The sequence below is a fragment of the Panicum virgatum genome, chromosome 9N (genome assembly GCF_016808335.1).
Source record: "Panicum virgatum strain AP13 chromosome 9N, P.virgatum_v5, whole genome shotgun sequence".
In the NCBI taxonomy this organism is placed as follows: Eukaryota; Viridiplantae; Streptophyta; class Magnoliopsida; order Poales; family Poaceae; genus Panicum; species Panicum virgatum.
In genome coordinates this window covers 81,612,690-81,638,112 of record NC_053153.1, presented here as the reverse complement: position 1 = coordinate 81,638,112, position 25,423 = coordinate 81,612,690, and the positions used below count along the sequence as shown (strand labels likewise).

The 25,423-nt window shown below is 49.3% G+C and overlaps 3 protein-coding genes and 1 pseudogene across 3 annotated transcripts; 2 read left to right on the top strand and 2 right to left on the bottom strand.

Annotated features, from left to right (window-relative positions):
* The first annotated feature begins 3,494 nt into the window (after positions 1-3,494).
* LOC120692351 (PLASTID TRANSCRIPTIONALLY ACTIVE protein 6, chloroplastic-like) lies at positions 3,495-6,019 on the top strand. Its single transcript, XM_039975622.1, has 6 exons — positions 3,495-4,078; positions 4,263-4,331; positions 4,424-4,528; positions 5,093-5,212; positions 5,412-5,501; positions 5,592-6,019. Exons 1-6 carry the CDS (start codon positions 3,557-3,559, stop codon positions 5,706-5,708), a joined length of 1,023 nt encoding a protein of 340 aa, XP_039831556.1. The 5' UTR covers positions 3,495-3,556; the 3' UTR covers positions 5,709-6,019.
* A 2,845-nt stretch (positions 6,020-8,864) lies between these two features.
* On the top strand, positions 8,865-10,324 carry LOC120687694 (transcription factor bHLH61-like). Its single transcript, XM_039969720.1, has 3 exons — positions 8,865-9,031; positions 9,487-9,636; positions 9,783-10,324. Exons 1-3 carry the CDS (start codon positions 8,915-8,917, stop codon positions 10,068-10,070), a joined length of 555 nt encoding a protein of 184 aa, XP_039825654.1. The 5' UTR covers positions 8,865-8,914; the 3' UTR covers positions 10,071-10,324.
* A 3,226-nt stretch (positions 10,325-13,550) lies between these two features.
* Positions 13,551-21,074, bottom strand: LOC120692338 (annotated as a pseudogene).
* A 1,878-nt stretch (positions 21,075-22,952) lies between these two features.
* On the bottom strand, positions 22,953-24,227 carry LOC120691266. The gene is made up of 2 exons (XM_039974304.1): positions 23,913-24,227; positions 22,953-23,742 (listed from the first exon to the last, which is right to left on the bottom strand). The coding sequence occupies exons 1-2, from the start codon at positions 23,983-23,985 to the stop codon at positions 23,477-23,479; spliced, it is 339 nt and encodes a 112-aa protein (XP_039830238.1). The 5' UTR covers positions 23,986-24,227; the 3' UTR covers positions 22,953-23,476.
* Between the last annotated feature and the right edge of the window lie 1,196 nt (positions 24,228-25,423).

Here is a 25,423-nt window from a genome sequence, read left to right as displayed (position 1 = left end):
ATGGTTCGTTGTCTGAATATCATACCGTATTCCATTGGTATCATAAAGGAAAGACCATTTCTCCTTAGGTGCACCTCGAATCCAGTGTGAAAATGGCTTCTCAATTGAATTCCTAGCCTCTGCAGCCTGACTCGTGCCTACTCCTGATGCATTTACCTTCACTAGCTCTGCAGTCAACTGATCAAGCATCTGCCATAATGCATTGAATTTTCTCTGTTGATTTTGGGTGCACAACCTCTTAAACAGGTTCTTAAGATCCTTGTTCTTGAAGTGGTCATAGAAGTTTGCACCCATATGCCTAATGCACCACCTGTTTTGGACATCGGGCCACAATGGAGGCGTTGTCGCAGTTCCACGTTGCAATTTCATTATTGATTGCAGCAGACCTGCATGCCTATCACTAATAAGGCACACATCTGGACGTGCAGCAACAACATGAACCTTCACTCGTTCAAGGAACCAATACCAACTGTCTATGTTCTCATTCTCAACAAATGCGAATGCGAGCGGAACTATTTGGTTGTTGCAATCTACACCGATTGCGGTGAGTATCTGACCTTTATACCTTCCAATCAGAAATGTGCCATCAATGCAGATCACCGGAAGACAAAACTGAAATGCTCTAACACAAGCACCTATGCAAAAGAAGGCTCGTTGCATAATTCTTTGTCCCCTAGTCACGGCTGGTACGAGGTATGTGTCATAAAAGCTTCCAGGATTTCTAGGAACAACCTAGGATAACATACGAGGTATGTTATCATATGATGCCTCGTATGTGCCGAACCGCATCTCGAACACCCTTTATTTAGCCCGCCATGCCTTCAAATAACTGATGCTGTACTGGTAAGTCTGCTCAATGTGTCGAACAATCATTTTTTGCTCATAATTTAGATTGTTCATAATAAACCCATACATTTGCTTTGCAACAAAGTCGCATGATATATTGCGATGCGAGGAAAGAACTTCTGACAGCAAACAAGTGTGCTCTGTCACAATGGAACATTTCCAATTTGACTTCCATTTTCCCTTGAATGCATGTACTCGCCATGGACATCCAGCATTCACACACTTCACCTCATATTCTTTACTGCCGGACTTTACGACTCTAAATTCTCATTTCAATGATATTGCCCATAGTCTCACAGCATCTTTTACCACTTCAATGTTTGGATATGTTGCACCTTGCACTACCTCATTCCCTCTGTACTCCCACTCCTGATTTCGTACCTCTTCTGCGACATGACTGCCAAAACCATGCTCCTTCCACTCTTTTGGCAATGAGTACTGCTCGTCATCGGATGAGCCCTCATATTCTTCCATCTCTATTGCAGTTTGGTCTTCTGCCTCCATCTCGTCCACAATGCTATGTATCCTCTCTCCCTCATCAGCAAGGCCCTGTGGTCCCATGTTTTGGTTCTCTGTCTCTTCTGACTCATCTTGCTCAACATAATTGGTCTCTCTTCGAATACTCGAAGTTCCTTGATCTGCACAATGTTGGATTTCATTTTGTGTCTTCTCCCGGATTTGAACAAGAATGGCCAGAGGCCACCCACGCTCTAGAGCTGCTTGTATGTACTTCTGCCAGTCATCAGTGCTGTGTATCATCATCAATTCCCATAATTCACTTTCTAACTCCCAATTAACAAGAGACTGGACAGTGATCACATGTGTCAACAGATCAACACGGAACCCACACTGCAGCCACTTACATATGGAACCAAAATTCCTTTCCAGAGGTTTATCTATGGCGGTAGATGTGCACTTAAAGGCAGAAAGATCTACTCTATTTGGTCCATACATAACATTGTATTCACCATAAAATACTTGAAACTGCATCTTGCTCGATATATCTGTATATCACATAATACTTATCGAGTTATACTCTTTACTTCACTACCTTATTCAATAATCCGTAAAAACTAAGTATGAAATTCAACCACAACGTATAAGTATTCATAAATACGTGATGACACTCAAATTCTATACTGCATATGCCAAATTCTATTCTAAATCATAATTAATTTATAAGCACGTCTCTAATAGTACTACAATTGTAATAATAAATGCGTAATACTAATTTTCTAAACTAATTTACTACTACGTAACTACAAACTAAAGTATCATTAAACTCTTACTTAAATGGTTTTACTATACCACTAATTATATTAAATTACTCTCCCCTACTTAAATTACTCTTACTTAAGTACGTAGTACTTAAATATAACAATATATAAACTAAATGTACTAACCTGCAGATTACAAGTGCTGAATCCGACAGGGCTTCGCCGTTTTCCTTCTCCTCACTCCTCTCTTTTTTTTTTCTGGATTTTTGGTGGAATTTTCGGACTCAAATGAGGAAGGAAGGGGAGGGTTGGATCTTATATAGGGGGGCTTACCCCGGTCGCCCGAGGGGGGGGGCGACAGGCCCCCCCTGTCGCCCGCGGAGGGGGCGACAGGCCCCTGCCGCGCCCGTGGGCAGGCCCGCCCACTGGTCGCCCGAGGGGGGGGGGCGACAGGCCCCTGTCGCCCGTTGCAGGGGCGACAGGCCCCCCTTTTTTTTCCAGGGACCTCGTTGCAAATTTGAAGAAGAAAAAATTACACTAAGGTCCTGTCGCCCTATGGGAGAGCGATCGGGGGTATTTTTGAAATAATTCAAAATGGACATATATTTTTGAAATTTTTATTTTTTTTTAAATATAAAAAAAGCGCGCGAAAACGGCAGCCGGAGGCCGGACGGAGCATCGCAGGAAAGGAAATGGCGGCCACGGGCCCCCACCAGCACCGCTCCATGCTTGTCGTCTCCGTCTCCTGCAGCCCCTATCCGCACCGCCACTGCCACCTCCCCCTATCCACCCGTGCAATAAAAATCAAAACAACAAACGGGGTTTACTTTACAATAGATAGCAACATCATGCAAGCTGATCCCCTCAAGAGCGTCATTACCACAATTCTTATAATCACTTGTATGTGTTGCTGCCAATATATATATATATATATATATATATATATATATATATATATATATATATATATATATATATATATATATATATGGAACAAATTGCTTGGTTGTTAGCTGGCCAATACATATATCTCATGCATGCATGCGCTGGAACATACCGGCGGCCATGACGACAAGGAGGAGGACGACGGCGGTGGCCGGAGAGAGATTCTTCAGTGAAGCCGCCATTGTTGAATTATAGAAGCACCTTGTCTATGGCATATATATCTTCTATCTGTGTGTATATATGTGCACTAACATTTGTATTGTCTGCGTTCCATGTCGATTATAACAATGCATGAGTTTTGTTAGCCGTTAATTAAAAGGCAGCGTCAGAGTGAGATCAATGGTGTCGTCAGCTACAATGGTTGATTCTGCTCCTCTTAACAGACGGCCGCGATGGGATTGCAGCGGCGGGAATTCGCCTCGTGCCTTACTGGGCCTGGGGCATGCTGTTTCTTGGGATGGGCTCTATCCTCCTGGGCCGAGATCCTCTGTTAGGATTGGTGCCAGCTGAACCCAAATCGGCGAGGCCTAGCCGCAGCCGGAAAGGAAATGGCGGCCGCCACCGCTCCCTTCGTCGTCTCCGTCTCCTGCCCCTATCCGCACCGCCACCGCCACCGCCACCGCCCCACCAGCGCGTTGCCCCCTCCCCTCTCCTCCCTCTCCCTCCGCGCCAGCCCGGCCGCGCCCCTCTCCCCCCTGCCCGGCCGCCGCCGCAATGTCGCGGCGGCCTACGGCGACGACGACATGGACGACGACTTCGACCCCGACGACGCCGACGGCGTCGGCGAGGACGACGACGTCGACAACGAGCAGGACTACGACGTCGACTACGACCGCCTCCTCGCCCCCGTCACCGCCAGGCCCGCTTCGCTCGCGCAGGGAGGGCCCGAGGAGGGGGACATCGCCATGGTCGCCGCCGAGAGCTTCGTCTCCACGCAGGAATCCGCCTCCGACACCGTCGTCGACTACGCCGTTAACGAGGACGAGTTCCACAAGATCAGCTTGCTCCACTGCGACTTCTTTATCCGGAAGGTGCCCGACCCCGACGACGACGTCTTCGACTTCAGAGAGGTATCACCTACAGTATCCTCTCATTTCCTACAGCTTGCTAGTCATTAGCTACCTGCTTGCGCCATCTCGTCAGGCTTAGCTGTAAACAATGCCTTGTTTTTTTTGTTAGTGTGACATTTTATCAGACACGTGCTTAGCATTGTGGCATGCTCACTCTACTGAATTACGACCTTCTGTCCAACAGATGTATGTCACACCGCCTGATACTGACATCTACTCCATTCCGAGGGTTCTTGCCCCCATGCCGCAGAAGGTGCCCATTCAAGTTTCAGTTATTTCCTATTTCTGCCGAATCTGAACAGGCCTTGAGGTGTAATTGTTGTTTTCCTCGTTAAAATTTGCTAGTATGTAAGGTGCACCAAGAAAAACTTTGGCCGTTTCCACGTGAGTGAGCCACCGGTTGAGCATTTGCGTGATCCCATGTACAAGACTGAGAGGGAGATTATGAAGGTATGCTCAGAATTTTAAATTTTCTCTTTTCTTAATTTTTTTTCCGCCACCCTATAAGCTTCTTTCTGCCACAAGCCAAGATGAACTTGTTGAATGTGCTTTGAAAATCACTATTCATAATTAATAAAGATTAATTTGTTTTCTCCTAGCTTCTCGCCATGAAATTCAAGTAGGAGAACGTAGTAGTTGTTTGGTGAGGAAATGCGCTTGCTGATGGAGTGATGGTAGCTGTGGGTGGTGGCCTGTGAGTTAAAAACGCATATCGTCCATGCCAGATTGCCCTAATCAGCTGAATCAGACATGCTCAGCCATGTCTTGTGTCATCCTGCTTTGCTTACCATTAATTAATGACCTTCTATCAGGTCAGTTTTAACTCAATTCCACCCTAGAATGTGAAACATGACTGTTACTGACACATAACAAGTGATTCCGCATTGTCCTATTGCTTATGTAAATTATATGTGGATTAACCCTCTCCATATTGTGATACATTCAGCATGTGCACTTATGGCCCTGTCATTTTCATGTTCAAATTATGCCTTATGCCTTTTTTCTATACTGCAGGTGTTCTTAACCAAGCACTATAGAAACAGGCGCTCTGATGACCCGGATTTTTTCCTTGATTTTGAGGAGATTTATGTTATCGACTCGAAAACAAGGTCAATCACAAGAGCAAAAGTTGTGGTAAGATATTCAAACATAGTTTCTTCTAAATATTTGTTTTCACATATTTCGTTCCATGACTTGTGTTCTGAAGAATTTTGGAGTAATTCTCAATCGGTTATATGCTCTCTGAGAAAAATCCACATGGCACCAAGTACTAAAATACAAAAAACCTACTTTCTGTCTAATTTGATCACTAATATCCACGCTTCTATGACAGGTTAGTGTTCCTGAAGGAAAGAAAAGAGATAGGCGAAATGATCTGCTACTCATACGTGATGGAGGGGAGTCTTTCAGGATAATCGACAAGGTAGCATGCTCACTTCTGATATGTAGCATTTTGTTTTGTTAAATTGGGCTCCTAAGGTAATTTGGGCTAATGATATCATCACTATAACAGACTAAAGGGGACGATGCAACCACTGTCATCGAGAGAGAGGAGTGGGCAAAGTCGAGACAGGATGTGGAGAAGCATTTCAGGAAGCTCCGAGACTTTGACTACTCGAACTGGTTCTGAAGAAATGGCAGTTGGGTTAAAAATGATATGCAGCGATTTTGCTGTCTGTGCTGCTGATTGATTAGATAAAGCACCTGGCGCGATCAAGTGAAATGCCAATCTGGAGGGTAGATAGATTGCGTGGTAACTTTAGTTGTAACAAGTAGAATGTATGCAATCTAGGAATCGGAGTACTGTATTACGAAAACTGAGATTCTGGTGGGCTGCTTGTTGAGTAGAGAGAATGTATGGCAATTTTGCTTCCTTTTCTTGCAGAATTGTACCTGGTACACAGTTATGGCTCGGTTGGTCAGCACGAACGTGTTTCCAAAGGTTTGCCAGTCTTGCCGAAAAATTAAGGGGACCTAGCCAAATTCTGATTTTTTTTATAAAAAAATAAAGGCAAAAAATAAATGCGTGTCGCACCCGAAGCGAGAATCATACCACTAGACCAAACACCCGCTTTGTTCTGTTACTAATAACGAAGATTGAAATCGAAAATCAAGGTGACCCTCAATCTCAGAACACCATCTGTTCGGCAGCTTTCGTATATTAGCATGGAACTGCAAAGTTAATTTGAGAAAACGTCACAAAGTAGCAATCTGGCTAGACGGCATCGATGATGCATTTGCGCTACATGTGTATTTCAATGTTATAAATAAGTAATACTGTATAATGGACACATCAGACATGCATGCATATGTCTCTACGAGAAATTCCTATATCCAAGGGATGATGTCCCGGCCCGTGAGAGGCAGTTTGGAGGCATGCACAGCTCACACACCACGAGAACTTGTTCTGTATGTATACTTGAAATATGAATTGTCTAGCAGCCAAAACGAACAAGAACAAACCAATCTTTGTTCTCTTTCAATGTGACGTGATGGGATGAATCTCCATCGTCTTGCCATCGTGCACGCTCTTTGAACCTTTGCATTGCTTGCCTTCCCATACATAAATAATTGTGATCGATCGACGATGGATACGAGCGTGCGTGCATATCATATATTATAGATAGATACCCACATGCAAGACGCGTTTGCGTCAACACGCAAGCATCCCATTGTTTTCTAGTAGCATATATGCAGTCTTCTCTGCTTAATCATCACACACACACACACACACACACACACACACACACACACACACACACACACACACACACACACACACACACACACACACACAAAGAATGCCAGTCTCTTGCTGTGTACTCTTGTTGTCCTTACATACATCGATATTGAACACTTATTACTAGTAGTGATGGTAATCGTCCAAGGCATGCATATAAAGGATGCCTTCAGTTTCTTTTTCTTCGTTCTTTGATACTAATTAAGACAATTCAATATGTACATGCATGTTTAATTTGGTGTGGATATATATGATTATTCTGTTATTAATTATTAGCCTCTTTGGGCGACTGAAACATACCCCCTGTCCAGATTGAAAGCTCAATATTATATGTGTAGCTTTGCATTGGATGATTGTAAATGAAACCGTGTTGGAACCCCCACGGAAAAAGAAAGGAAACGACCACCATAAATAAAATGTCATGCATATAATTTGTTCTTTCCTTGGATCCATGCATGCCATCTAGCTAGTAATAGTATCATCCATCGACGTCATTTTGCAAACAAAAGAAGGAACTTAAAGGATCAAGAGGTTCAACATATAGTTTCAGTAATTCAATCGAGGCTCCATCCTGCTAGTTGTGAATTGGAGTATAACTAATATGAAAGTAAACATAATCACCCTATACCATTTGCCATGTCGTAGCTTCGATCATGAAATCATTATCCAAGCAATTGGTGGAGAACTTTACCAGATCGATGATGTAAGTTGTAAACGATCATAGGATTAAGTAGTGATGAGGCCGGTGAAAATCCAGCAGTTCTGCACCCAGCATCACAAGAAAATGTACAAAACAAAACGAACAAAAATACAAGAAAAATAAACTAGCTAGAGTACTGCCCCTTTGTCTTAGGATACTCCAACACTCACTGTATATCATGTGCACCCCAATTATCGATCAGCACCGAGTACTACACAGGGTCGGCTCAGGCACCATGCGGCGGAGGCGACCGCCGGGGGCCCAGCATGGAAGGGGGCCCAATGTCTAAGAATCCCCAGGTAGCCAAATGTGCTAATCGCTGATCAGCAGATAGCGATACGTCGCGCTGCTCCGAGCCTCTAATTGGCGATTGAGCATACGAGCGACGAGGAGGAGGAAGCTCTCGCCGTCGCCGACATGCCCTGGTCTCTACATGCCTGTTGCTCCGGCTGCCGTAGGGCAGACACTGTCCGTCTCCATCACGACAAGCTAAGGCCCCGTTTGGTTGCGCGTTGTAAAATTTTTGAAAAGGCATCTTTCTACATTTGAAGTACTAAACATAGATTAATCACAAAAATAATTACAGAACTCGTCTGTAAATCGCGAGACGAATCTAATGAGTCTAATTAATCCGTTATTAGAGGTTGTTTACTGTAGCATTACTGTAGCAATTTAGCGTCTGATTACATCCTAATTAGGTTCATTAGATTCGTCTCGTCATTTACAGACAGCAGTCGCAATGCGTTTTTTATTCCGTCTAGATTTAAGTCTCCATGCAGGTGCCGGAAAAAATTTTTGGAATTTGGTATTTTGCAACCAAACACGGGCTAAGCAAACTCTGCAGTCTGCACCCTTGCAGGAATCAGGATTCGATGGGCTTGGCGAGCCTGTCCGTGTGCTAGTGCTGTACTGTTGCAGCTGCGTGCACTTTTTATTTTGTACTAGGCAATTATGCTCGTGCGTTGCTACGGACAAAATTGGTATAAGTATCGGATACGTGTTAGTGCCCGTGTGTTAATTTGCAGGGATCTATATGATCGAGTCGTGGATAGAGAGAATTGGTTCGACTCACATACGGGATGGACTAAGACCAACGTACCAAATTAAAAATTTAGGTGAAAATCTTACTCACTTTAGTAATAGATATAGAGTAGATTATATACATTATTTTTTAAGAATTATATATATGCCAATATTTAGCCTAAAGAGCCCATAAAGGCTGGTTCGCTCGGGGGCACTCAAAATCATAGAGCCGGCGCTGGTACTACAGTAGTACTGTCTTGAAGAAACGAGACAAAAGGGAGAGCATATACATCTTCTGCCACTTATAGTCCTTGTATATATATGTAACCTTGAGAGGTCTTTGATGAATTCCTCATTGTAGACTCTGCGAGGGATGTTGTATGTGTTTTGGAGGGAAGAGAGAAGGGAGGCAGAAGAGATGTCAGGAAAGAAGAAAGCAACCTTAGAAGAGAAATTCCAGCTGCTGCGCTCTGTTACGAAGTCAAATGAGGTACATTGATCGTGCTTTCTACTACTTGCCATTTGTGGCTTATTCTTGGGGCAAAAAAGATAAGTGAAAGGCATATAAACTCCTTTCTCTTTGTGTACATTGAGAGTCTTTCATGATCTTCATTATGGATAATTTATATATGCTTTGCGATCTCTTGGAAAAAAGAAAAACAAGGTAGCTAGCTACTAGCTAGTGTAACCCACATAATAAGTACACACTTTAGGAGCTAATTTTCCTTGTACCATTACCATATAAGCTAGGGCCCCAATAATAATGCAGTCAATATTGTACATGTGAAAATATTTTGGCATGGTCAAGAATGTTTTGTTCCTAATCCTACCTGACGACAGATGAACCTAAATTAAAATCCACTGGGACATTATTCTAAACTGTTCATCAGCACTGTTAATCCACATCCATCGTTCATCATTTGTATGACTAAATTAACAATGCAGGCAAACAAGACATCGATCCTGGTAGATGCGTCGAAATACATCAAGGACCTCAAGGACAAGGTTGAAGAAGCAGCAGTAGCTGCTGCACTAGCTAACAGTAGCAGTAGCAGTAGTACTGCAACTTCAGTTGGCAGTGCCATGGCAGCAATGGTGCGTACATCATATTGCTATGGATCGAACCAAACTTTGCAGAGGCATCTATCTTCTAGCATAAAAGAATTAAGAGAACAAATAACAAGTGACCTCGATCCATCTGTGTCTACCATATGAATGCGGAAGCTTATGTATATATTCAGGTGAGCGTCTCATGGGTGGAGCTGGACAGTGGCGGCAGTGGATTCCGGATCAATGTGTCCATGGAGAGGAGCCGGCCAGGGTTGCTGGTGTCGGTGCTAGAGGCCTTGGAGGATCTGGGCCTCAACGTCCTGGACGCCGCCGTCTCTTGCGCCGATGACGCCGCCTTCCGCCTGCAGGCGCTTGGTTCAGGCCAGCAGGGTGGAAGTGGAAGCAGCGTGGATGTGCAAATGCTTCGCCAAGCCGTGTTGCAGGCCATCAGTAAATGCCTCAACCATGACGATGAATAAGTGCATGCAGAGTATAACAATCGGCTTCACAGATATATATTAGTTGATATTAGAGAATATGAGAGATATTTATCCTTATTATTGGTCATGTTTATCTTCCCAATTAAGAGGGATCCAACGATCCTAGTTAATTTTCTGCTCCCATGGAATTAGTAGTGGTACTACATGAAGAATTTGCTGTAACTTTTTTTTCCCCGCACCAGGAAAGACGGGGAAAACGCCCCCTCAAAAGAATTACAAAAATAAGTTATCATCTAGAATAGTGCTACTACTACAAGTTGTACTATCATCTAGAGTATTTGATGGAACCTTTTCATCACTGTGATAGACCCAAACAAGAAACATCCATCTCATACATTGAAGGTTGAAGCTCTGTGTATTGCAATCTGAACGAGAAGGAAAAAGATCGAATTTTTATCCCCAGGGAGTTTGTTTGGGGTCGTTTCTGTTACTTTTACATATATATAGTAGGAAGCCTCTCGCTCTCGTACCACCCACACCCCACCGGTTAGTAACCCTAAGTCCTTATTGGTCTCTGGATCCGAGGAATAAGGAAGCCACCGGATCGCCGCTCCTGCAAGCCCCTCGCCGCCGCCGCCATGCGCTTCCCCAGCTTGGTGATGCTGGAGCCCTTCGTGTTCCGCAGGGATGACGAGGACTCCTTCCCCGACGACACCAAGGCGCCCATCAGGGCGTCCGCCACCACCTCCTGGGGCGCCCGCTTCAGCATCGCCTTGGACATCGCCCAGCCCCCGGGCATCTCCCGCCTCTACGCGCCGCTGCCGGAGCCCGGATTTCCACCTCCCGATGTGTGCGAGCCCTTGGGCATCCTGGCGACCCACCGCCATCTCGTCCTGTTCCGCGTCTCCACACTGACGCCCGAAGAAAGGACCGTGCAGAACTTCTTCATCTACCGCGCCCACGAGAACCCGGCAGCTTCCTCCTCCTCGCTCAGAGCACTTCCCCCTTGTACCGAGCCCCACTTTGATATGATCAGACGCCGCGACGGCCGCCTACCTCGTCGTAACCGTCGTGCCCCCACTTCTACTTCTCCCCACCTGTAACAAACATAGCACCATTTATGCCATTTCGAGTGATTTTGGTGATCGTATGACAACACAATCAATAGGACTAATGATTGTGTTAAGTGAACATTTCTAGATCCCAGGGATAAAGTAAAAAGACCATATAAAGCAAAACACGAAGAAAGAACTCAAAAAAACACTGAATTGGACGAGTTCTACTGAAATCAGTAGCACCGGAAGAACCGATGCCTATAGCATCGGTGCATCCGATGGTTGTCGGAAGATCCAACGGCCTGGCTTTGGTGCAAGACTGAGCGCCTCTGGAGATCAAGTGAAGAAAGAAGTGAAGCACCGGTTGAACCGACGGTCCATTCAAAGGCATCGGTGCAATCGATGTACCATATTCCAGAGATGATGTCAAGCGTGCAGCAGCCAAGCCTTCAGCACCGGATGAACCGATGGCCATCGGAGCAATGCGTCGGTGCAATGACGTCAGCAAAGTGTAACGGCTTTATGAAGATCAAATGTCACCGGAAGTTCCGACGCTATACCATCGGTTCATCCGATGGTCCCTGAAGTTGCTGCAGTAGTGTCAGAGAGGCCAACGGCTACTTCAGAGCGCAGAGTGACCGGAAGAACCGATGCCCTATGCACCGGAAGTTCCGATGCCTACGCAGAAAACTGGCCAACGACTCTCTTGAGTTGGTGGCCTATATATACGCCTCACCCCGGCTATTTTGAGTTTGCTGGAGTCCCAAGACATCACACACACACCCAAGAATACCTCCAAGCCATCCAAGAACATAGAGTTCAAATCCTTAGTCCTTAACACAAGCTTTGTGAGTGTTAGTGCTAGGTTAGCTCTTGAGTGAGTGATCAAGTAAGGTTTAGATCCTTGTGTTGTGGTTCTAGAGTGAACCAAACTTGTATCTCGGTGCGCCGGCCTCCTTGGAGCATTAGTGGCTCGCCGGCAAGTCAACGATCCTCCGGCTTGGTGTGGAGTGGCGTCGACAACATTGTGCGGGGGACGGAGACACCTCCTTCGTGGGCAATCTCCCTTAGTGAAGATCGGGATCAAGGTGACCGTGATTGTGTTCACGGAAGAGACTTGATTGCCGGGAAGCGATACTCTTAGTGAGTGCTTCAACAACGTGGACGTAGGGGCGCCTTTGTGGCAAACCGAACCACAGGATAAATCCTCGTGTCGAGAGTTCGCTTTCTCTCATCCCTCACTTTAAGCTTCTGCATTTCATATTGCAATTTGTGTGCTTTTATTTTCTTAGTGTAGTATCTTGCTAGGATTGGCTATAGGTTGCAAAACTCTTTTGGGATGAAGGTTTCACACTAAGGTGAACCGTAGTTGCACATCTAGATAGCTTGTTTTAGTTTAAGTTTTGTGCAAACTAGTTGGAGCCATAGATTAAGAATTTTAGAGTGCCTAATTCACCTCCTCCCCCTCTTAGGCTAGAGCACCCGATCGCTTTCACCGCCTGCTGGCAGACCGTTCCATGGGCCTCTGGTGCCGAGGCAAAGGCGATGACGAGTTCGTGGTGGCAGATCTGAATCTTTTTAGAATCAGCGACTCTAAGGTCTTCGCTGACATCTGCTTCCTGCGTTCCTCCTGCACATCAGCCGACGGCGATCAACTTGGCGGCACATGGGACTCCACGCGTGTGGATATCCTGTGCCGTGACGACAACCCCGACCAGGTCGTCGTGGATATCCAACCCAATGATGTCTTGGACTTCAAGTGCATCGACAATGATGCCTGGCAACTCTACTGCTGGAGCACCGACGCCATCATCCCCTGCGACCGCTGCCTGTGCTGGGTCGACTACCACCGGGGCATCCTCTTCTGTGACCTGTCTTCCACCCCTACCGTCTCCTTCCTCAGGTTCCCTCTGCAAGAGTTCCCTATTACCGCGATTTGCAGCACATTCAGCTTTCTGTACCGTGGCGTGTCTGTCGTCGACGACGGCCGTGCTCTCAAGTTCATCGATGTCGCCCGCGACGATGGCGTTGCCTTTGGAGCACTCAAACCTGGGGCTAGCTTCACCATCACCTGCCACACCTTGGAGTTGAGCGGCGATGACACAATGGGGTGGAAGTGGAACCCGGCGGACTACAAGGTCACCTCCTCTGAGCTCTGGAATGACGAGTACCCTGGGTGCCTCCCACACGACATCCTCATGTACCCTCAAGTCGACATTGACAGGCCAAGTGTAGTGCACTTCCTTCTCAGCGAGTTTGGACATGCCAACAAGAACAGCATGTGGGTGGTCTCCATTGACATGAGCAAAAAGGTGCTCCACACATCTTCTCCGTATAATAATAAAAAATAAATTCCTGGCTCCGCCCCTACTTCTCAAGGTACGTAATATTGCTACTGCTGCTGCCCATAACATATGCGGAAGCAAGTTTATTTGAACACTGGATCATCTTTAATTTGTCACTGAATTTGTTTATTGCAGCAAGAGGAAGCATATGGGATGACTCATACGCACCGCACCGCAGTGGATGAGTCACGCACTTCTGCCAACTTCATCGCACTTCTTGTTACTGGTGCGGCAAGGATAAGGTGAAGACGTACGGTAGCAGGCCGGGTGTTGCTGAAATTTAAAGGTAGTGCGATACATATGTATGCATCGTGTTTCATGCATTAGTTGTCGTCGATGTCTTAGCCAGTAGCAGCGCCCTGGTGATCTGGCGGCGAAGTCGTGGAACTACGCGGAGAACACCACCTGCTCGGCGTGCTCCACCACCGTCTCCATGGCCCGCTCCCTGAGCGCGTCGCTGCAGCTGAGCTCCGCCACCTCCAGCGTCCGCAGCACGTTGCGGGGCTCCACCCGCGCCTCGCAGGCCCGCCGCAGGAACGGCACGTCGTACTTGTCCGCCACCACCAGGAGCGCGTGCAGCTGCCGCTCCTCTGGTCCGCCGTCGTTGGAGAAGAAGGCGCCGGTGTAGAGGAAGGCTAGGAAGAGGGAGAGGTCCTCGTGGGAGAGCTCCGGGAGGGAGATGTCGTCGCCGGCGGGGGCCTTGCACTGATCGTCGGCGGACAGCATGTGCCGGAACACCTCCGACCGCGTGGCCTGTGTCAAATATGAAATTGATTAGTTGGGCCTGATTTCCTAAATTAAACCATAGTGGAGGCCCATTAGTTCACAATACGTAGTAGGCCTAGAATATAAGCCCACTACTCACCAGGATGGCTTTGTGGGCCGGAATTGGGGCCCAGTGCCAGGTTTTACGAGGATGTCGGTGTGGATTCCCTCCTTCCAGGCCAGCGCGAAGCCTTGTTGGAGGAAGGCAGCTCTCTGGTTGGTCTCCTCCTCCCTGTTCCTCATCTCCTTCAGTTGCTCCCATGCATCTCTCATCCCCTGCATTGCATCAGGAAACAGGGGATTTGTTGATGAAATACTGCCATTACCTAATTGACCATGAATCAAAGCAGAAACCTTCCTTCTATTACATGTTCAGCGTTTGGTCCTTGTCTAGTAAGTACTCGTCTTGATTATTATTCAGATTTCTTTTTTTTAGAACAAAAGGATCAGGGCTATTCACAAGACACCTACCTAACACAGAGAATGAAAAGGCACCTACCTAAAAATATTTTGCAGACAGATTTTTGCTGAAGCCCAAAAGAAAATTTTGAACTATTATGACATAATAACACTGGCCTGTACACACGGCGGTTTCTGAAACAAACTCGTTAAGCATCTTCTAACATCCGCATCGCCATTGCAAAACCTTTCTGTTGAAGCGTACAAGCAACCTCCTGCGATTGTGACATACAGCTAACCAGGAACCAAACCATGCTAGCAAACCGAACGTTAATGAACCAACACACCTCGCAACGAGCAACAGGGCGGAATCATAAAATTTCAGATATATAATTCTTACAAAACCCTTACGAAATCAGTCGAGGTTCTCGGTGGAAGTATGTATACGAATACGATCAAGCTAGGTATCCGTACTAATAAACATCGAAACAGTAAGCCAACAAATTATGTGAGGAACTCTTGCCTTGGGTGCGCTGTCAGGATTCATCGACCCGCGGGACGACTTGGGCGCAGAACCATGGCCACCATCTTCTCCCTGCTCGTCCTTGTTCAGGAACGCGATGATGGACTTTGTTAGTCGCCGGACGGCGGCGAGCGCCGGCGAGCAGAGCACGATGGGCGGCGAGCAAGAACACACGAACAAACTCAATGCGAACACGGTGGATTTTTGGTGCTGCCAAGGGTGTAGCGTTTTCTGGGATTGTATTGCTATTTATTGGATTACAAGGCAGTGAGATGCAAGCCACGACGCCCACGGTTGCGCTGAGTGCGCACGTCCATCCCCATGCGCCGCAACGGCCGGCCATGGCTTGCATGCTCGAGTTCATGCCGAGCGATTCTCGTCCATGACTTCCTACACACACGGAAACCACAAGCCGGTCCTCGTGTGCATGCATGTGCAAAACAGAAATGCAAGATATGCTAGGATTACTAACAAATTCTCCTCCTAATCCTAGTGTATATGCTGTACATCTACAACACCAATTCTGGAGCGCATCTCACAAAAGTGTGCACGCCCCAGAGCTTTGGTAAGAATGTCCGCCAGCTGCTCCGTTGTCCCAATAGACTGGAGCCTCACCCTGTCCTCCTCAACGCATTCACGGATGAAATGATAACGAATGTCGATATGCTTACTGCGATCATGGAAGACAGGGTTTTTGCTGAGTGCGATGGCAGACTCGTTGTCGATCTTCAAGGTGACGGTGTTGGCCTCCTCACCCTTGAGTTCGGCGAGCAGCCGCGCCAGCCACATCCCCTGGCATGCTCCTGTCGATGCTGCAATGTACTCAGCTTCGCATGAAGACAGCGCCACAATCTTTTGCTTCTGTGACTGCCAGGTGATGGTGTTGTCGCCGAGGAAGAAGAGGATGCCTGAGGTGCTCTTGCGCATGTCAATGTCCCCAGCCATGTCGCTGTCGCTGCAGCCGACAAGCTGGGGACCCTTCTTCCTCTTGTAGTGGCAGCCAAAGTGCAGAGTGCCTGCGACATAGCGCAGCACCCGCTTCATGACCGCCAGATGCTCAGTGGTTGGGTTCTCCATGAACCGGCTGATGAAGCCCACTGAGTACGCCAAGTCGGGTCTTGTGTTCACCAAGTACCGCAGGGAGCCCACCACACTGCGATACATGGTGGGATCAATAGCTTGGGCCGAACTCACCTTGCTGAGTTTCAGGCGAGGCTCCATTGGCGTCGTGCTGGAGTTGCAGTCCGTCAGGCCTGCTGTCTCCAGGATCTTGGCTGCATAGGAGCTCTGGCAGATGGTGATGCCAGCCTCAGTCTGGGACACCTCCAGACCAAGATAGTAGTGGAGCAGTCCCAAGTCGCTCATCTTGAATGTAGCTTTCATCTGGTCCTTGAAGGTGTCGATGTCGACTTGGTTGCCGCCGGCAATGATGAGGTCATCGACATAGACCCCGACCACCAGCCGGCGAGCTCCAGTCCCGTGCAGGTAGACGGCATGTTCTGAGGCGCTCCTCCGAAACCCGAGCCCGATGAGGGACTCGTCGAGTTTGGCATACCACGCCCGTGGAGCTTGACGCAGTCCGTAGAGTGCTTTGACGAGATGGAGCACCTTGTTCTCATGGCCGCGGAGGACGAATCTGGGAGGCTGCTCGACGTACACCTCCCCCTGAAGCACCCCGTTCAGGAACACCGACTTCACGTCCATATGGTGGACGGCCCATCCTTGACAGGCGGCGTGCGCGAGCAGGAGCCGAACTGATTCCAGGCACGCGACAGGGGCAAAAACCTCATCAAAGTCAATGCCCTGCCGCTGTATGTAGCCCTTTGCGACGAGGCGGACCTTGTGCTTGGTGACGATGTCGGCGGCGTCCTTCTTAGTCTTGAACACCCACTTGAGGCCAATTGGCCTGGTACGTGCCGGCGGCTCAACCAGTCTCCATGTGCCGCTGGCCTCGATGGAGGTCATCTCGTCGAGCATGGCGTGGCGCTAGTAGTCGTGGCGCATTGCTTCTTCGAAGGAGGCTGGCTCGGCATCGCTTGCCAGCAGCAGGCGCTCCTCCAGATCACGGTGGGCGAGCTCGGGCGTCTCAGCTTCCCCGAGCACGTTGTCGATGCGGCGGAAGCGGAGAGGAGCGTTGTCGTCGTGATCAGCGTCGAGATAGTCCTCCATCCCGGCTCCTGGTGGAGATGCGAACTCCACTTGAGGATGTGCCAAGGAGCCGGGTGCTGGTGGAGTGTTGTGGGGTCGCCAATGGCCATGGGCGCGCCCGAAACTGAGGACGCGCCCGCGCCCGATGGACCTGGGGACGCCGCGCCCGATGGAGCTGGGGACCCCGAGCTCGACGCAGGGGAGACCTCCGTAGTCGTTCTGGAGGTGATGATCACGGAGGGGTCCTGCTGGTCCAGCTCCTCAATGATGAAGTCGTTCGGCTCATCGGGATCCGCTGCAGACCATGCCCACGCCGCTGCTTCATCGAAGACGACGTCGCGGCTGATGTGGACACGTCGCGTCGAAGGGTCATAAACCCGGTAGGCCTTGGACCCCGGCTTGTAGCTGACGAACACCATGCGGCGGCTGCGGTCGTCAAGTTTCTTCTGGTGCGGCGTGTTCACCTTCGTGTGGGCGATGCAGCCGAACGTCCTCAGGTGCTGGATTGACGGCGTGTGCCCGTTAAAGAGCTCGTAGGGGGTGCGCCCGCCGATCGCCTTGCAGGAGGATCTGTTCAGGAGGTAGACCGCCGTCGACACCGCCTCCCCCCAGAACACACCAGGGAGAGACTTGGCCTTCATCATGCTTCTGGCCGTGCCCACCACGGTTTGGTTGCGGCGCTCGACGATGCCGTTCTGTTGAGGCGTGTACCGCGCCGTGAGCTACCTGCGAATGCCGAGTTGGGCGCAGTAGTTGACAAAGTCGGAGGCGGCGAACTCTCCGCCACGGTCAGTGCAGAGCATCAGCAGCTTCTTGCCGCTCTTGCGTTCCGCCGCAGCCTGGATGTTCTTGATGGCGGTGGCCACGGCGTCTTTGGATGGCAGCAGGGAGAGCCACATGAAGCGTGAGTAGTCATCGACAAGCAAGAGGAAGTACTTGTTACCACTCGGGGTCGCCGGAGTGATGGGACCGCAAATGTCTCCATGGAGGAGCTGGAGCGGCTCTGTGGAACGCCAGAGCGCCTTCTGAGGGAAGGGCGTCCTCCTCTGCTTGCCGACGAGACAGGCGTCGCAGACTTGCTGCACCTGGTCGATGGTGGGCAGCCCGCAGACCAGCTCCTCGCGCCCCATCTTGCGCAGCGCGGCGAAGTGGATGTGGCCGAACCGCTGGTGCCACCTCCAGGCATCGTCGTCCGTGCGCGCCGCGAGGCACACCGGGCGCGCGATGGTGACGTCAAGGTTGTATAGCCAGCCTGGACTCCGAGGGATCTTGGCGAGTAGGCGCCGGTCTTCATCTCGCACCCGCATCACGCCGTCCTCCACCAGCACCTGGTACCCGCCTTCGTCGAGTTGCCCGACGGAGATGATGTTGTCGGTGAGGCGAGGAAGGAAGTAGACGTTCCCGAGCGCCCGGTGCTCGCCGTTCTTGCAGTGGAAGAGCACCGTGCCGGTGCCCTCGATACGGGCGACGGAGCCATCCCCAAATCGCACGGCGCCGGTGATGCCGGTGTCGAGGTCGGCGAACGCGGCATGGGACCCGGACATGTGGTTGGACGCGCCGGTGTCCAGGATCCAACGCGTTGGGTCTCGATCCGCCGCATCGTCGAGCTCGGGGTGGACCTTCTTCTCTAGGATATGGAGCTCAGGGAGCGCAGCAGGTGAAGACGGCGGCGACTCGGCAAAGTGCGGCGGCTGCGGTGGAGGGGAGACGTCCTCCTCCTGGGCCACATCGATGGCAAGCATCAGAGTGGCCTCCTCTTCTTGGGCCACATGGGCCTATTGGGCTGGCTCCTCCTTCTTCTTGCTGGGGCAGTTGCGGGCCCAGTGGCCCTTCTTGCCACACCGCGGACAGGGATCGTCCGGCGGCGGGCGTGCAGAGGTGCGACCGCCGGAGCCGCGTCCGCGGCCTCGGCCGCGGCCCCTTCCTCGTCCGCCGGAGCCAGAACCGCCATGGCTAGGCTCCGACGCCTTCTTCTTGTACTTCTCCACCCACTGCTCCTCAGTGAGCAGTAGTTTGCCGCTCGCGGTGTGCGCCGGAGCGGGCTCGACGTCGTCAGTGGCTTTGAGGCGGCCAGTGACCTCCTCGATTGAGAGCTGAGAAATGTCAAGCAGGGTTTCGATGGAGATGACCAGTTGCTTATACCGTGGGCGAACGACGCGTAGGTACTTGGCCACCACTTTCTCGTCAGGCTCCGGGTCGCCCAACATCGCCAGGCGCTGCACGATGCCGGTCAGACACAAGGCGAAGTCCTCGATGGGTTCACCGTCGCGGAGGGCGATGGACTCGTACTCGGTGCGGAGGTTCTGTGCCGTTGCCTTCCGTACACGGTCGTCGCCAATGCGGAGAGTCTTGATGGCCTCCCAGGCTTCCTTGGCGGACTGCTTGGCCACTAGGATCGGGATCATCTCCGCCGGAACACCGCTGCAAATCGCGTCGAGCGTGCTGCGGTCGTCGGCGTAGTCGGCGTCGGCGAACTTGACGGTGTCCCACAGGTGGCGCGCTTGCATCTTCAGCTGCATGCGAAGCGACCACTCATGGTAGTTCGTCTTCGTCAATTGCAGCCAGCTGCCGGAGCTCCCACCATCTCGGATGATGCGCTCGACGACGACTTCCCGCGGACGGCGTGCATCCCGGGTGCGCGAGCGACGTGCGTCGCGCGTGTGCGATCGGCGCGGTGGAGATCGGCGCGGTGGAGAACGGCTTGAGGAGGGCGTGCGCTGCGGCGTCTTGCCTTTCGGCGAGCGTGACGGGGTGTTGCTGCCCCCCGACGTGCCGACCTTGATCGGCGGCGGCGTCTGGCCACGACGCGGCGGCGTCCGGCCACGGCGTGGCGGCGATGTCATTGCGGCGCAGGTCCCTTCTTACGGCTCTGATGCCACTTGTTAGTCGCCGGACGGCGGCGAGCGCCGGCGAGCAGAGCACGATGGGCGGCGAGCAAGAACACACGAACAAACTCAACGCGAACACGGTGGGTTTTTAGTGCTGCCAAGGGCGCCGTGGCCACCGCCATCAAGAACATCCAGTCTGCGGCGGAACGCAAGAGCGGCAAGAAGCGGCGAACTCTCCGCCACGGTTAGTGCGGAGCATCAGCAGCTTCTTGCCGCTCTTGCGTGGATTGACGGCGTGTGCCCGTTCCAGAGCTCGTAGGGGGTGCGCCCGCCGATCGCCTTGATGGCACCTTCATGGCAGGGAGCGCAGATGGTGTTCCTCGGAAGCCTGTACATGGTGGCCATGGGGCTGCAGATGCAGCAATCCATGCTCCCTCTTCCTTCGCTTCTTCCTCCTCCTCCCTTTGGCTGTGCAATGATGCTAACAGCAAGCTGGACGCCATTGCTTTGAGTTGGGTGAGGGTATAAAAATGTTTGGAGAAGGGAAGAGGATGGTGTGCTGCCATTTCTTTTTCTAGAATTGGTATGCGGTGGTTGCTGACTGAGACAATCAGGGGAATTAAAATTCTCCTGAATTTCATATAAGGCATGAATGCAGTCGGTGCATGGACGCTTTATTGTTTGAGTACATGATTACTTGACTAAACTACCCTCTCTTCCATTGTGAGGTGGATGATTATTAGCACCCACAGCAGAGGTACCTGCAGACTAATTAGCAGCAATAGAATAACCAATGATGCAGAATGTTATTGCAGTTGGACACACAAAGCATGTTTCAATTCCAGACCAGAATGAAAGGAATGTCTTGTCCCCAAAGGAAGAGCAGACATTGGCTTAATTTCTGGATTTCTCTTTCATTGGAAGCTTTGGTAGTACAATTGTCAAATGTTGGCCAAGCCAACTACTGTGTCCCTAAAGTAACCTGATCATGGACTGTACTGTAGAGGCTTTATGGCATAGTAAGTGCAACGCGCTGGCTAAAAGATTACTGACATCAAAGTGCTAAATTCATCAGTTTGAAGAGGAAAGCTACATGGGTGATGCGAAATCTAATTGTGAAATGTTCTGCCATAAACAAAACTTATGTGTAAAAGGTTTCATAAAAGAAGGGCAGTGCTGTCTTTCCAGCTCGCAAGACATATATAATTAAGTTCAGAGTCTTCAGATAAACATATGATTACATTATCATATAATGAATGAACAGAATCATGAACCATAAGTTTGAGAGGGACTTTGTAACATATAAATGGACTTTTTTGGGGGAAACTGAAGAAAGATGGATGTTGGAGACTTGGAGGGTGGCACGGCTTAGGATATGCGGCCATAACAAGCTAACCACTAGCCTCCCACTCACCCAACATCAGGGCAGGGCCCTCTTTGATGACAAGGACGCGTCAAGGATATGATATGATATGATGGAGAGATTATCAAGAAAGATGATTATTTTCAAGACCTTTTAATTACATGTACCATGTCAAAAAATAAATTGTTAACATGAATTAGAAGCACATAATTGAAGCATGCATGGATGTCAGTGTAAAAACTAACAATCAGTTTCCCTCAAAAGGGAAAGCATGCATAAAGAGAGGGGATGCTTGGCTGTGAGACGAGTCCATCCAATGATGAGTTGGTTGCCACGTATTAGTCGTACGCGGGAACAGGCCAGCTAGAACAAACAAGGTCTCTCTTAGTCTTAATGTGTGTGATTTTCCCCTTCTGACAGGGATTTCAGAGAGGGATTGTGTTTGTTTTATTGATGCTACTGTTGCAGATATCCATGGACGCATCTCACGGATGGCTCCTTTTGAGCTACTGTACGTTGTTGTGCTACTTAGGGCTGGAGACATATACTCCCTCCGTTTGGAAGTGTAAGTCGCCATTAACTTTTAATTCAAAGTTTGACCATTCGTTTTATTCAAAAAAATTATGAAACAATCATTTATTTTGATGTGATTTGCTTTATCAATAGATGTACTTTAAGAATAACTCATATTTGTGTATGTTTAGATAAAAATTTTGAATAAGGCAAATGGTCAAAGTTCATATAAAAAGTCAATGGCGACTTACATTTCCAAACGGAGGTAGTATATACGTAGCATATGAGTTGTGCCCGTAGTTGCAATGGAACAATATTAATGCACATTGTTAGTTCATGGGTAGATTAGGGAGAGCAGGCCTTATATGGGCTGCCTGCTGGGCTTACGGCCATGACCAAACGGCATTTGGCCCACTTTGTGTGAACTGGGCCAGTTTGCATGGCCCTTTGCCTTCTTTCTTGATATGTGAAAAAGAAACCTAACAGTGCACTTTGACTTGGAATCAACAAGCTATTGTGTGTGTTTTTTTTAAACCAACAAGCTATTGCATGGCCCTTTGCCTTCTTTCTTGATATGTGAAAAAGAAACCTAACAGTGCACTTTGACTTGGAATCAACAAGCTATTGTGTGTGTGTTTTTTAAACCAACAAGCTATTGTGTTACTAGTACTAGAATTTCCAAACTTTCAAAAAAAAAAGTACTAGTATTTCCAAACAAACAAAAGGAAAAGATTGAGCCACACGTTGTTTGCTGGAGCAAAGCTAAGTAAAACTCTGAATGCTACAAAAGGAAAATAACGAGGCACACGTTCACCTCTGGATGCAAGTGAAGGAAGGATGTTACTGCTAGTAACCTGGGCGGATAACTCTGAATCAGACGGACCATATGCAAAGGGCAATGAACCCGAGAAATCACAGATTCACAGCACATGCCACCACAACACTTAATTTCTCAAATATATATATATAATATATATATATATTTGAGGAAAATGAAACATCATTCTCATTCATTGTCGTCGTCATCATTGAACACATTACAGGAGGAGGAGGCAGCAGCGGTCACTTGCTATATGCTGTGGAGCCCATGAAAGCACTCTAGAAGCTTCTTGCTTTGATAATGACAAGAAAGTTCAGAAAATAAAAAAAAAGATAATGACAAGCAAGACACGAACTAGTTGCTTTCATTTTTCTTGTGAGAAATATCTACCGGGTGGAGGAATGCATGCATCGTCGTGTCCAGCACTGGGGAACCAGAAACCAAACCAAACCATGGGCGCCTCCACCAAAGCTAGCTGCGTGCTGCCGTCCGGATGGATGGAGATGGATAATGTAAAGTAGACGAAACCACGGGCCCATCTTAATTAGCTGGATGGGTTAGGATAAACCCTCCACGTCACGCCTCAATTATTGCCACTAATTTATTCTTTTCTCCTCCGATCCTCTCCTCCCAAGGCAGCCCAGCAATGCCGCAAGAGGGAGGTGAGGTGAGGTGAGGTTACCATTTTACCAGCTCCACCGCTCGTTCTCGTTGCCGTCGGCGTCGGTGGCCGCCGGCAGCTGCGAGTAGAAGTCGTAGTCGAGGTCCTCTTTCCTCTTGTTGCTGTTGCTCCTGTTGTAGTAGTGCATGAGGGCGGCGCCTCCGACGACGGCGAGGGTGAGGGCCTGCGCGTGCATCCTGGCGTGTATGAGGCGCATGCTGGTGGCCCGCTGCGGCGCCCTCCGCCGGCTGTACGCCACCGACGCGCCCACCGCCGTCGCCCACACGCCTCCTGCAAGACGATGGATTTTTAGTTTTAGCAAATTATCAGCGGCAATCGGCGGTTGACTGCTGGATGATCGGATCCGGCTCCCAAGGGAAGGGAAGGGAAGGGGATCCATCGGAGAAGAAAGATGTACATGAAAGGCGATTGAGAGGGAAGTGATGGAGTGAGAGACTGACCGATGGTGGAGAGCTTGTGGTCCTCCACCCACGACTGCAAAGACGAGCTCACTCGCTCCATCTTGGATTCCATGGAGATGCTGCTGCTGCTGCGAGCAAGGCGAGACTCCACTCCTGTGTTGGATTTGGTGATCTGTTCTTTTTTGCCGGATGAGATGGGTTGGATGAGGGAAGAGCAGGTGACTCTTACTTATAGCAGAAGAGTGGATGCCTGGATGGGAGCTTTCCTTGACGACGTACCGACCCAGTGCCTGCCCACTGGTTTTTGTGTTGAGCACTGGAAACGGACACCAAACCGGGGACGCCCAGCCCTCTGTTTCTCTTTCCATCTCCTGTTTTGTTTACTTCTTGTGGGCTCTGGCTCGGGGCTCTCTCTAGGTCTATTGAGTTGGCACCGTAAGAGAAATATTTGTTTTAAAATAAAAAATACAAAATCCAATGTTCTGGAACATTTTTCCGAAAAAAATTAAATCTTTGAAAACATTTTTATGTAATATTTTTTGAAAAAAAATCAATATTTCAAAAATAATGTTTCGAAACACTTTTCTATAATATTTAAGGTACAAATAAAATATTCCAGAAAATTTCTCTAGAATAATTTTATGATACCTTTTTTTGAAATAAAATCAGATATAAAGGGGAAAAAAGAAAAAGAGGTCATCGGTCGCTCGGTGAGCCGCCGTGGGCCGCCGCGCGGGCGAGCTCCGCCTCCAGCATGCGGCCCCGGGCGAGCTCTGCTGGTACCGTGGCACGGGGGTGGCGGTGGGGCACGCGCGGTGGTAGGAACGGCGGCGAAAGTGGGCGGCGGCCCGGCGGCGGAAGGAGCCCGTAGACATAGCCGAAGAAGGAAGGAGCTCACAAATTTTAGGATGTTTTACTCGTTTTTTTTTTTGAGAAACCGAGATTGCATTTCACATATGAAAGATAAGGTTTACATTGTAACTTTTGCAAAGACACCCTCGGAAAATAAGAAAATTACAATGCAGTTCAAGCAAAGGTCTCCCGGTCGTCTTCGTCGCCGGCGCCCAGAGCAGCCTCCCGATGAGTCTCCGCCGCACCAAATGTTGGAAGAGGAACGCATCCAAGATGCAGCTTGAAGCCGAAGCCCTTCTCGACGAAGAAACAAAGTTTTTGATTGCCTCACCGAGTAGCACATCGAACACATCGACATGCCGTAGAAACGTTGAACGCCCGAACAGAAGAAGGTGACCACCGGCCACCACATCGCCGAGGAACTTGGGTTCTGACGCCACAAGCACCGCCGGCCACCCCAAAACACCGAACATCCGAGCAACTGAAAGGGAAAGACCGCCCAAGCAGTTGCAAAGAAACCACTCCCCCGATTCCTCAAGAAAGTGGTAAGCTAACCTCCCTGGATCCTCGCCAGACATGGCACCAGCAGCAGTACCATCCCCGGAGAAGGCAAGGGAGGGACAAAAGAACTCACCAGATCCGGTGAGGACTCTTATTCTCCATGGACCATCGCAAAAGGAAAGGACAGCAGCTCCACC

Coding starts and splice junctions, on each gene's coding strand:
- LOC120692351 (XM_039975622.1), top strand. CDS start 3,557: ATGGCGGCCGCCACCGCTCCCTTCGTCGTCTCCGTCTCCTGCCCCTAT. Junction 4,332..4,423: donor TTGCCCCCATGCCGCAGAAG/GTGCCCATTCAA, acceptor AAAATTTGCTAG/TATGTAAGGTGCACCAAGAA. Junction 4,529..5,092: donor CTGAGAGGGAGATTATGAAG/GTATGCTCAGAA, acceptor TCTATACTGCAG/GTGTTCTTAACCAAGCACTA.
- LOC120687694 (XM_039969720.1), top strand. CDS start 8,915: ATGTTGTATGTGTTTTGGAGGGAAGAGAGAAGGGAGGCAGAAGAGATG. Junction 9,032..9,486: donor CTGTTACGAAGTCAAATGAG/GTACATTGATCG, acceptor TTAACAATGCAG/GCAAACAAGACATCGATCCT. Junction 9,637..9,782: donor GCAGTGCCATGGCAGCAATG/GTGCGTACATCA, acceptor GTATATATTCAG/GTGAGCGTCTCATGGGTGGA.
- LOC120691266 (XM_039974304.1), bottom strand. CDS start 23,985: ATGGAATCCAAGATGGAGCGAGTGAGCTCGTCTTTGCAGTCGTGGGTG. Junction 23,743..23,912: donor CCACAAGCTCTCCACCATCG/GTCAGTCTCTCA, acceptor ATCGTCTTGCAG/GAGGCGTGTGGGCGACGGCG.